Source organism: Taudactylus pleione, unplaced genomic scaffold, assembly GCF_031769625.1.
Source record: "Taudactylus pleione unplaced genomic scaffold, aTauple2 ptg000053l, whole genome shotgun sequence".
Classification (NCBI taxonomy): domain Eukaryota; kingdom Metazoa; phylum Chordata; class Amphibia; order Anura; family Myobatrachidae; genus Taudactylus; species Taudactylus pleione.
The window spans coordinates 37,978,251-37,991,203 of NW_028284455.1; the positions used below are offsets into that span (position 1 = coordinate 37,978,251).

The window sequence follows — 12,953 nt, forward strand, 5'->3', positions numbered from 1 at the left end:
ATAGGAAACATCGGTGACACATCAGTCGCACATGGAACCTCTGAGTAAGCCTATGCTGTCTGACACAGAGTGGCTCTCTTAAGACACCGGGGCCACTCCAGCTGGTGAATGAATCTGCAGAGGCTCACCAGGGCATGCCCAGAAATGGTCCCGACCCGCCTACATTTTTCTAACCACCCCCATTACCTCCCCTGAACCCTGACTACCTGTCACTCAATGTGCAAGTAAATCCTCTCTGTACCTGTGGTCATTGCCATTTTAGTGTAGTGCGGCTTTGACGAATGCCCAGTGGCTAAAAATCTCTCCACTGTGTGCAACTTCAACATTGCGTCTATCTCTGAATTAGACCCTAAGGGCCTGAGTCAGTCCTGGACGCGAAGCCGTGAACGCACGCTATGGCTGCTAATCACATGTTTGCGCATGCGTATGCGTCAATTTGCGCATGCGCGAGTCACTCACTGCGCTTGGGAATTGTGCACTCGTAGTACACAGACTGGACGCTAACTTGAGTGACAGATAGTGCCATTTGTGGGTGGTAATAAGGGAAGGCGCTTGTGAACGGGGGATTGGATGTGCGAACGTAGGCATGTCTGGGCGTCTAAACAGCAAGCATAATTAGCAAAGATGCGTCATTGTACAAGTCACTTGGTTGTATTTTAGACAGCACTGATCGCAGTGCTTGCAGACGGGTAGGGTCTACCTCAAGCGCTGCGTGCAGCTCCGATGGCTCTCGATGTAACCGATTAATCACACACTTCCTGGAGATGACGTGTGCTAAGAAAGAAAGGTGGGCGACTTTATACTCTAGTGTGCGCTCACTGCCGTCGCTCTCTAAGACATAGAGGGCGTCCTTAAGCCATTTAGTGCGATCGCAGCATTTGCATACCCAGCCCTTTTTGGCAGCGAGAGAGCGCAGCTTAGCGTCCGGGTCTGAATCTGTCCATTACAGCTGACACTTGAATGGTGGAAAGAAGAGCTTTATCTTCCCACTCAGCTGTACATTGCGATTAAGAAGTTTTTTTTTGACACAAACAGTTTTTATTTTAAAGAATCTTGTGAAACAGTCGGGGTTACGGGAAACAAAAGGAAGTGGGAAAGGGAAAGGAAAACTTGTAAACTTAGTGATATGATGTAGTGAAAAATGATGAATAGAGGCAGGGTCTGTTTCTTGAGTATATATATATATATATATTGTGTATATATATATATATATATATATACACACACTAGCTGTTGCCCACGGCTTCGCCCAAGATGAAATCTGCTCTGCAATAATTTTTTTATTTGAGGTGTTCTAGTTGTATTGCTTTACATAGGGACCCTGTCTCGGGAGAGGCCCACCCCACGTGCACTGCAATGCTATATGGACTGGTGCAGGCAGCGCCTTCACCCACCACTCACACCAATGTCACTGTGTGCCCTGTGCACAGACGGCTATGTAGCCTGTCCTATTCAAGTGAACAAGGGCCCAAAACACCTCTCCCCCCACCCCTTACCAGCCACGTGCATGGTACCACATCTATCTCTTGCATTGCTTATGTAAAAAAAATTTGATTTTGTTATTGCTCAGCTTTAACGTGACGGATCAAGATGAAATAAGTGCAGGTTATTTCTAGGAGTTTCCACTACAAAACAATCCTGTTTTCATGAAAATCGGTTCAATAGTTTTTGCGCCAATTTGGGACAGACAGACAGACACAACATTCTGATTATATTAGTATAAATATATTAGACAGGCAGATAGTAGATCAGACAGACAGTAGATCAGATAGACAGTAGATCAGACAGACAGACAGTATATAAGACAGACAGACAGTAGATCAGACAGACACGCACTCACGCACCCCAACAAACTGAACAACACACATTAATGTAATAATTACAGTACAACACAAGGTCTAATGGTTCACATGATTTTTCCAACTTAAATCTGAAAATTTGCATCAGTATCAGAGCAATTAGCTGAGAGCAGTGTGCACATTCCCAAATCTTCCAGAGACGAGCATAACAGAATATGTAATGTAAGGTTAACAAAATTATTATCCTCATTTTTGTCATTTGTCCCAAACAGCATCATCAGTGACATCTGTATAATACTGGAGCCAGATTTGTCTTGATTAGTTGAACAAACCAAGCATACTGTATTATACTGTAGCTGCTATATAATATAATGCCATTTAAAGTTTTTAAATTAAGAAATAAAGCATTGCATACAGTACACACTGTCTTGTTTGATACGTTCTCACTCTATTCAGTTTAATATATATGCATTAATCAAAGTAGATAATGAATATTGCTGCTGGGGTTTTAGCCATCACAATGATTGATATTGATAATAGAAAAGAAAAGGGACACATAAGAAATACTAGTACATATAGTAGAATGCTATGGGTTCATTTACATGTAGATTTCATATGATAAAACTTGTCAGAAAACAGTACAGCTGGGAGGCATGTGATTACATAAGGTTGAAAATGCCACAAAAGAAAATTAAACAATTGTAAATGAAAGCACCATAGCTGACAATTATGTAAGTAATATCCTCCGCCAAGATGCTTACTAAAGAGCAAACTGCCAAATACCAGATCCCATGAACTCCTATATTGTCACAGCAGCAACCGGGGACCGCAGAAAGGAAACCTTGCCACTGCTGATTATAGGTACCTGCAGTTTTGTTAACAGTGAACATGAATTTCTCAGAGACAAACAATCTAAAATGCTGCATATCCAATTATGATAATAGCAGTGGTGCAAGTAAAGTGGTACACGTCGGGATGGCGTACCATTCAGAAATTAGTACTCCCTACCACCTTACTGCTAATACCATTAACTGTGCTGTCAGGCTAATCACATCACTCAATGGTGAGACCAGTTCCTTGCTGTGAGTGACCAGGGACGCTCCAGGAGCGCTGGACATGCTCTCAGAGAGATGAGAAATGGGGAGGGTGTCCACACACCCACATGATGTGAGGCTATGTCTGTTTTTCTGTGCGCACACAGAGGACCTCATTCAGACCCACTCGCAAGCGCCGTGCGCTCGCAAGCGGGTTGATGTTTAGGCCCTGCGCACGCACAGTGGCTGCACCGCGCGTGCGCAAGCCCCGGAGCGAGAGAGAAATTGTCTCGCTCCGGAGCTCACTACAAAAGTGCCGGCTGTCAATGGTGATGTAATGTCTTCTTGCACCACTGGATAATAGTACAATTTCCAAGTTCCCTTATCTCTGAAACCAATGGAAATCACTTGCAATGTAAACTTCGGGTCTGTTGTCATTTTCTGCATTGGTCACATTCCAACATCAAGATCGTTGACCTTCTTCTAAAATGGCAAATAAAATGAACTTGACATACTTTGTGATTCTCACTTTGGCATAAGCCCACATTTCCAAATTAGCCACAAAAAAAGCAGGATTCTGCAGGTTTTATAATATAAACTGTGGTTGATAATGATAATGCATTTTTTCCTGTAGTTTCTCTGTCTTGAATTAAATACCTAGAATTTTCTGGAATAATATTGTAGCCCAGAAAAGCATATCCTTTTTAACACTAGAAACCATCCTGTAATAAGGGGACTGAAGTTTTCATTTGACACACTATGGGGGAGATCTGAGCATTAGATTCCTACCCCACCACCATCAACATGTGGAACATAAATTTATTGTGTATTGGTGGCATAACGTGATCACCAGCCAATAACTACTAAGGATTCCCCCAAGTGTGTTTGGGCCAGTAAGGGGAGATGGGGAAGGCACTAAATGGAAGAGACCACCAGATAATATTGCCCTCCACAGTGGAGGGTAATATTATATAATGATCGCAGATGGTAAACAGACAATAACTACAATGGGACCACAGTATGTAAAAGAGGATACTCCCTTTTTCAAATTTGGGTGCCTATAAATAATTTTAAGTCAGCATCGGATAGATCTTCCCCATCTCTGGACTTACCTAGTTTTTCTCCTCAGCTTTGGCACTGATTATAGGTGAGGAGACGGTATGTGGTAAGTATTTATTAGTACTATGGTGCTGTAGTGCAGACAACTTGTTATCCTTAGTTTGGATGTATATATGAACAATTCGCTGTATTCGTCCGCAGCGAACAGGATAAATGAGTTGGCAACCCAAACAAAGGACTGCATCTAGTGTTAGCACTTCTCTATCTCCAACTTGTAGAATGGTAGTGGTGTGACATCCATGATCTCTGCTATCATAGAAATACTACTCTCTAACTTGACCACAGGAGACTTTTGATCTCAGTGTATCAAGGGTAATGACTGGATGAACCACAGAATTCCTATAAAAGAGGTGCCAATTGTGGGATAGTTGTTATTAATCTCATTGCATGGATAATGATAGTCACTCTGCAGAGCCTAAGGTGTGGGATGAGGGATGAATCACCAATAGCAGCCGCCTTTTCCAGAACTACAATCGTTCACTGGTGCTCAGTTGTCTCCGCAACTTAGGTCAATGTAGTGCAGAGTTGGTAACCAATTTGTGAGATAGAGAAGATGCGATGCAGTAACACAGTGGAGCAGCACAGACTGGACAGTATGCATAAGCACAATCAGGATGGTTGGGGACAGGCCAGATTATTGGGCAAAAGAGAACAGCAAGGTCAAGATACAGGCAATTGGTCTTGGCAGGCAGATATCCAGAAATGGTGTTCAGTAAAGGAGCAAAAGGGTCAAAGGGCAGACAACGATCAAACGTAGGTCCAAGAAACATAGCAGAGGTCATACACAGCAAAGTATAATCCAATAGCTCACAATGAGCATGGCACACCTAACTTGCAGGAAAACATAACAACAGCAAAGCAGGAAATGCACTGAGTGTATTTATGTAGACTTTAACCAATCAGCTGCTGGGAAAGAGTAATGGGAGCATTAACATGAAAACGGAGCTTGATTGATCAGCTATGAAACAAAAGCCATGAGAGCTGTTTAATCAGGGCAGGTGCTGCCTAATTAACTGGTGAGCTGTAGAAACCAAGGTGAAAAGCAGTTGCCTAGTAACCTCAGTACACAGAAAAAAAAAACATTGGATAAAGTCAAATCAGAACAACAAAACGTAATAGTATCTCCGACATGGGTTTTTTATATTGAAGCCATTAAGCTAGTTGGAGAGGTGAAGTTGAGTTTTAACATTATATTTCATTTTTGGTGAGCAATTCTTTTTTTAAATTCTGATTGAGCAAGCCCACCCAATGAAATAGACAGAGGGGTAAAAAAACAACCTCAAAACTACTCCAGCGGCAGCATACAAAATGTAGTTTTTGAAATTTCAAAATTAATTTCAATGTACTGTAATAATTAAATATATGATCACCGTGTGATAATATTTCGCTCTTTGTTTTCTAATATATATTTCAGTTGGTGAAAGCATCACCTATAAATCAGCCTAGATTACTGCAACCAGAGGGTAAACTGAAAATACAATAGTCCATAAATAGTCAATGTTACTCAGGCTGTGTGTATGCAATTTGATATTCTAGCTACTGTAAACCATCAGTTTTGTATTCACACACTTCCATCGCTGGCTGTAACCTGTAATATATTGAATGTTTTACCTGAATCCACATTTGATGAAACCTTTACATTTTACATGTCTTACCATGGCTTCCATAGTGTGGGTCTCCTCTGAAGCAGATTTTGCCACTTTTTGAATAATAGGGGCAATATTGGTTGGCCCGTACAGCTGTAATTTAGGGAGGCAATTCTGATAGGCTTCTACTACTCCTTGTATACCTAAAAAGAAAGAAAACATCAGTATTATGCATACTGTACATTTGCTGAATAGGACTGAGCTATTACTTATAAATTATTTTAGGGGTACACTAAAAATATACCTTATACACCCACTATCGGCTGATGAGGATGTCTCTCAAGTCAGCCACATCATTTATAACACTAACATTGATATAACTAAAATAAACACACGGGCACAAAGTTTGGATTTAAATTAGGTCAGCTATTTATTAAATAACAATAAATGTAAAAATTAGGAAGTACTTAAAGAAAGTATGGTGGCCAAGAAAGGACGGACAAGAACACAACAAAAACCTACAATGCACTACCATGCTAAATGAACCTGCATTGTAAGCCAAGACGAGGAGGTGCACAAAGCACAACCATAATATGGGTATTAAACTCCCCTTTCTAAACTTGACTACCCTTCCAGTAATGGAGGTGTTTGCTGCCCCCGTGAAGGTGGTGCAGCTGCAAAATAGTCACAAAGATTAGTGCACTACACAACAAATATAAATATAACTTTGAGCTTACAACACAAAAATTGCTGTTCTACTGTGTTTCCCCAACCACCCAAAATAGCCAATGGCCAGAATAAAAACAACAACAAGGAAAAGCAAAAACAGAGGGAGGGTGGGGAAGATCCACTTGTCATCTATAAATGGCGTAGCCTATTTATAGTCTATAGGTTTCTTTTTGAGAGACTTCCTCGAAAGGGATAATAGGATCCCTCCCAGGGTCCCCCCGTGGCTCGTACATGCACTGGCCAACGGCCACGCATGCGCAGAGGGACTCCCGGGTCATAAACCCGGTAGTGCCAACACCGCAAAAGACAGCTCTTATAATCTAAAATCATCATGCATATGGCGTTATTAAATGTCAGTATGCATGTGATGATTGGCGAGATGCATCACATCCAAAATGCAATGCTTGATGCATCCCGGCCCAGATCTTAAAGCCTCTGTTAACCCAACCCATGAATCTGATAGGTCCAAAAACCTCTTATTGGATAAAAGCAACAAGAAGGGTGCCTGAAGGCGCCATTCAGCCCCCCCCCCGCAATGAAAGATCAGTATGATAGTAGCGTTAAGTACCAGCAGAATAAAAAGAAGCATCATACTGCAAAGAAGATCAGTAGAGAATATCTTAAAATTCTAAATAAACTAAATAGAAAGGCCTCAGTACCCAATACTAGACTATGCTACACAAATATCAACTAACCTTAAATATATGGTCACGGACATATAGTAGACAATAATCAGACCAACAGAAATAAAACCAAGGTAAAAAAACACATCAGCTAACGTCTCTAAAACCTTAACTCAAAGATACCCACCCCCCAGTTTCCCCCACCCTGTATGACCATTCCCCCAACCTCAGGCATACCTAGATCTCCCCACTACACTAAACTAACACTCCCCCCTCCCATAATATTGATTATTAAACCATCACATGGGATGTACCTGTAGTCAGGATCCCGGCGGTGACCATTCTGATGGAATCCAAACAGTCATCACAATACCGGCTCCGGAATCCCGACGGTCAGAAACCTGATGGTGAGTATTAGGGTTAAGGATAGGTTTAGGGTTAGGCACTAGGGGGAGGGTTAGGGTTAGGTTGCAGTAGCGGAGGGTTAGGGTTAGGTTGCAGTAGGGGAGGGTTAGGGTTAGGCTGCCAAAGGGGACGGTTAGGGTTAAGCTTCGGGAAGGATGGGTTAGGGTTGGAATATTTACCAACATGCATTGGGATTTCACCTTCAGGATTCCACTGCCAGTATTGTGACTGTCGGATGGTCACCACTGGGATATCCTACCCAACCCCTTCACATAACCTTGAATGTAATACTGGTTACATATTCAGTACGAATTCAGTACATCTTTGAGGGAGTATTGAGCATAACAGGCCCCCAAACTCATATATACTGTAGTACTATACCATATCTATTGCAGTATTATTATTCTGCTTTTATTATTCTAAAGCTGCATGGTATTACCTATCATTCACTAAAATAATTTCTATCACCAAAGAGAAAAGTGAGCTGTTTTCAGTAAAGGCCACCTGGCCATTTTTGATACTGGACACTGATGTGACTGATAAGCATGTCACTTGGCATCACAACTACTGCTGCAAGCTAGTGGGCTTTACTATAAATAGGAATCTTACTAGTCAATATTCATATTGATAATATGTTACTGTGTATAGCATTTCTTGCTATGCATATTACTGATGGGTTCATCACTAGCATATTATGTCTTAGTGACATTATCAATGGCATAATGAAACCTGAGTATGTCAGAACTTAATTGTTTGCAGCATATTAGGTCCATAGTATTAACACTGGCATAATAAATGGGCACAATCACTGCAATGTTAGATCGCGGGGCATTATCACTGGTATATTAGAGTTTACTAGAAATTGCTACTGCCAACCTTATACTTGCTTGTCATTATCACTGGCGTAGTTTATCTCATTTTCTCTTGCATCTTATATCCGTCTTGACATTACCACTGGCATATTAGGTCTGTGTTCATGTGCTGATGCTTATTAGTGAGTTATTATTGTAATCGATCAGGGATTATAGCACAGAATGTGGTTTCAGTATTTACACTCATTTAAGTCTGTGATATTCCTACTCTATCTTGATGAATTAACTTTTAAGCTTAAAAGCATTAGACCTGTTATTGTGAGTATGGCACCAGTTCAAAAGAGCATCAATTAAGTACTGTTGGCAAACTGTCAGCTTCTTTTTGTAAGACCTGTGATTGTTACATTATTAGCATAACCTCAGCCTGATGGATCTGGTTTACACACATCACAATTTTGACTCCTCGGAAGCATTAATGGGACTTATTAAATGAGTCAGAACTTATTTATTTTCACAGACAAGCCCAAAACATTTGTTTATAAAAAATAATAATGACTGATTATTTTTTAAGCCTCCTCCTTTCCCTTTTTGTGTGTCTGTGTACTGATAGATAGATGGACAGACAGACAGACAGACAGGTCCCAGTTTTTGTAACCAGTAAAGATTCTCTCTAATCTTGCATTAGGCATTTTCTCCCACTCTTCCTTGCAGGACTGTACTATAGAAATACTTAGGTCAGGACTGGTGTATATGAAAGCCATTCTTGTACAAACTTCACGGTTCATTTTGAGTTATTGTATGTTTTTGATATTGCTAAAATTTCAAAACTTTTTTCAGCTTCAGTTTTTTCATTCACATACTGTAATTAGTGAGGTATTATGTCCTAGTGAATTATGTTTTAGGGTTTGCTGATATTTTGTTGTATATTCTTCTTTTCACCTACCTGTACATACTGTACAATATTTCCTTTACCACTGGCTAACACTCCACTGCAAAGTATAGCATATCCGTCCCTGTGGTCTTGCTTCACTTATTTTTCTTCCAAATTTATCCTTTGTGGCTATGGCCAAAATTAATATTTTTTGTTTCATCAGTAAACCGCACCTATACATGTATTGTATTGGATACATTTCTATACAAATAACAATGTAATGTGAACTTGTTGACCACTGCTCTGCTGGTGTAAACCTTTCTGAAGGTCTCCGTTTTGCATAGCTGACCGTATTACTAGCAGTTTTATAAGACATTTTTCAGCTTCCCCCAGATCTTTCATTTACTTTAGCAATTCCCATTAAATTATGAGTGAATTTGTGATTGTGGAAATCCAAGCTGAAAGGATCTATATATCAGTGTATAACCTCTCTCTGCTTTGTACCAGCCAGTTCTCTTTGTTTTGAAGCCCTCAGTCAGCTAAATAGATGAGCTCAAGGTTGTTTAGACACAATGCTGTATACTGAGAGATTAAAAGAATCAGACTATCTATTCAGCTCTGAAATTGTCTTCACATGGCTTAAGTTAAGGTTTAGGGGCCTAATTTTTTATTGAGGTTTGGTTGGCCCTTGACAAGTATCCAATATGCTGGGAGTTGCTGAGGGGGAAACTAAAATACCAGAGAAATTCAGCTTTGCTCCAGTTGTGGAACAGCTGCTCCGAAAAGAAATATACTGGGCATTGGGCCACAGTGTGGCCACCGTCTGGGATGGATTACCATGGGCAGTGTGAGCAGAAAGAAATATACTGGGCATTGGGCCGCAGTGTGGCCACAGTCTGGGATGGATTACCTCCACGGGCAGTGTGAGCAGAAAGAAATATACTGGGCATTGGGCCGCAGTGTGGCCACAGTCTGGGATGGATTACCACGGGCAGTGTGAGCAGAAAGAAATATACTGGGCATTGGGCCGCAGTGTGGCCACAGTCTGGGATGGATTACCACGGGCAGTGTGAGCAGAAAGAAATATACTGGGCATTGGGCCGCAGTCTGGGATGGATTACCACGGGCAGTGTGAGCAGAGAGAAATTATTTCCTTATTAAATTCCGGCTGCTGCTGCTACCTCCCTCCCCACAGCCCTTCTCCGCCCACCTCCCGGGCCCTCCTCCCCCTGCACCTGGCAACGACCATTATGTGGCTAGTTACTATGGGCTGGCCTCTCCTCAGAAATGTGCAATAATTTGGCCATTTGGGTGCCCAAAGCAAGGCTTTAAATGTGGTTAGCGGCTATACATGGCTAAAACCCATGCTTTTGACCATGCACACTCGGCACTGGATGCCCGAACGGAGCAACAGTTGATTTGCTCCTTGGGGGGCCCACTGAGTTTGGCTGCCCACAAAACATTTGAATCGTCCTCAATGCTTTTTATTTTTTTCTGTCGGGGACAATGTGTTTTATTTTTTTTCTGTGGGGGACAATGTGTTTTATTTTTTTCCTGTGAGGGCCAATGTGCTTAGATTTTTTCATGAGGGGAAAAATGTGTTTTAATTTTTTTCTGTGGGGGACAACGTGTTTTATTTTTTTCCTGTGAGGGCCAATGTGCTTAGATTTTTTCAATAGGGGAAAAATGTGTTTTATTTTTTTTCTGTGGGGGACAATGTGTTTTTTTCCCCCGCTGGGTTATGGATAGATAGATAGATAGATAGATAGATAGATAGATAGATAGATAGATAGAGGCACCAAAATGAAATTATATCTTGCCCCTCCCCCCCAACATAAAAACGTTCTAGTTCTCCTCGACCTCAAGGGTGTTTTTTGAGTCATCTATTTGCCTTTGTCAATCTCTCACTGACACGTCAAAAATCCAACTTCATTTGGTAGTACAACTTCATTAAACCTTATGATGTCAACAAGATGTAGAGAGTACCCAGTATGCTCCCCCCCCCCACAGTTAGTGACAACATATACTTCTGAATTCACTGCCACTGTCAGAGTTGTCTGTGTTTGTCAGTATCTGTACAATTCTGAGTACACTGCCACTGTCAGAGTTGTCTGTGTTTGTCAGTGTCTTCTAGTGTCTGTACAATTCTGAATACACTGCCACTGTCAGAGTTGTCGGTGTTTGTCAGTGTCTGTACAATTCTGAATACACTGTCAGAGTTGTCTGTGTTTGTCAGTGTCTTCTAGTGTCTGTACAATTCTGAATACACTGCCACTGTCAGAGTTGTCGGTGTTTGTCAGTGTCTGTACAATTCTGAATACACTGTCAGAGTTGTCTGTGTTTGTCAGTGTCTTCTAGTGTCTGTACAATTCTGAATATACTGCCACTGTCAGAGTTGTCTGTGTTTGTCAGTATCTGTACAATTCTGAGTACACTCCCACTGTCAGAGTTGTCTGTTTGTCAGTGCCTGTACAATTCTGAGTACACTCCCACTGTCAGAGTTGTCTGTGTTTGTCAGTGTCTTCTAGTGTCTGTACAATTCTGAATACACTGCCACTGTCAGAGTTGTCGGTGTTTGTCAGTGTCTGTACAATTCTGAATACACTGTCAGAGTTGTCTGTGTTTGTCAGTGTCTTCTAGTGTCTGTACAATTCTGAATACACTGCCACTGTCAGAGTTGTCGGTGTTTGTCAGTGTCTGTACAATTCTGAATACACTGTCAGAGTTGTCTGTGTTTGTCAGTGTCTTCTAGTGTCTGTACAATTCTGAATACACTGCCACTGTCAGAGTTGTCGGTGTTTGTCAGTGTCTGTACAATTCTGAATACACTGTCAGAGTTGTCTGTGTTTGTCAGTGTCTTCTAGTGTCTGTTCAATTCTGAATACACTGCCACTGTCGTTGTCGGTGTTTGTCAGTGTCTGTACAATTCTGAATACACTGTCAGAGTTGTCTGTGTTTGTCAGTGTCTTCTAGTGTCTGTACAATTCTGAATACACTGCCACTGTCAGAGTTGTCTGTGTTTGTCAGTGCCTGTACAATTCTGAGTACACTCCCACTGTCAGAGTTGTCTGTGTTTGTCAGTGTCTTCTAGTGTCTGTACAATTCTGAATACACTGCCACTGTCAGAGTTGCCTATTTGAGTTAGTGGCTATTAGTGCCTGTACTCTAATAATGGACAGCCATTTTCAGGTTGCCTGTTTCTGTCAGTAGCTGTTAGTGACTGTACACTTCAGAATGCACCAGTGCTGTCAGAGCTGCCTATTTCTGTCAGTGGCTAATATTACTTGAATGTCTGGGTTTTATATTTAGTAAATACAAGACTAATGATTGTTAATAAAACAACAAAAAAACATTTGTAAATAAATAAATTAAAAAAATTAATGCATGGGACTTTATGTTGCGACTTACAGTAGCTGATTCTGTCTGCATTACAGTCTAGGCCAGTGGTTCCCAAACTGTGTGCCTAGGCACCATGGGGTGCCTCGGGACACTTGCAGGGGTGCCTCGGGTTGGTGGTCTAGCACAAGATAAAATTATTTATGGTCAATGTAATTTAAATATATGGACAAACAGAAGCGCAAACCTGTCCATCACCACATAACTGAACCTAAAAATGACAAGTAAGTACAATTTACTTTACTACATTTTTTTTTCTGAATTTCTCAATAACAAACATTTGGCTTAGGGGCGCCGTGAAAACAATGCTTATACTCTAGGGCGCAGGGATTCAAAAAAGTTTGGGAACCACTGGTCTAGGCAGATAATGTGTGCTTGACCCATACATAAGATGACTGGTGGACATGTTAAAAACATCATTTTGTAATAATTAATATTTAAGACATTACTCTTTAAGATTGAATACATAACAAACTTTATAAAGTTAATTATGTTAATTGTATAATACCTGCACATTCTGGGTTGTCTTCATTAAAATTTATTGCAAAGTCATGAGAAACCTGAATAAAACACAGACAA

At 41.0% G+C, this 12,953-nt stretch overlaps 1 protein-coding gene across 1 annotated transcript in view; it reads right to left on the bottom strand.

The window, feature by feature from the left end:
- CPNE4 (copine 4) overlaps window positions 1-12,953 on the bottom strand; it is a 480,619-nt gene that overhangs the window by 10,508 nt on the left and 457,158 nt on the right. Inside the window, exons 13-14 of the mRNA XM_088463796.1 lie at window positions 12,883-12,934; window positions 5,608-5,741 (exon numbers count right to left, since the gene is read on the bottom strand). Of these exons, the coding sequence (XP_088319922.1) occupies window positions 5,608-5,741; window positions 12,883-12,934 (186 nt within the window). The remainder of the gene's footprint in view (window positions 1-5,607; window positions 5,742-12,882; window positions 12,935-12,953) is intronic.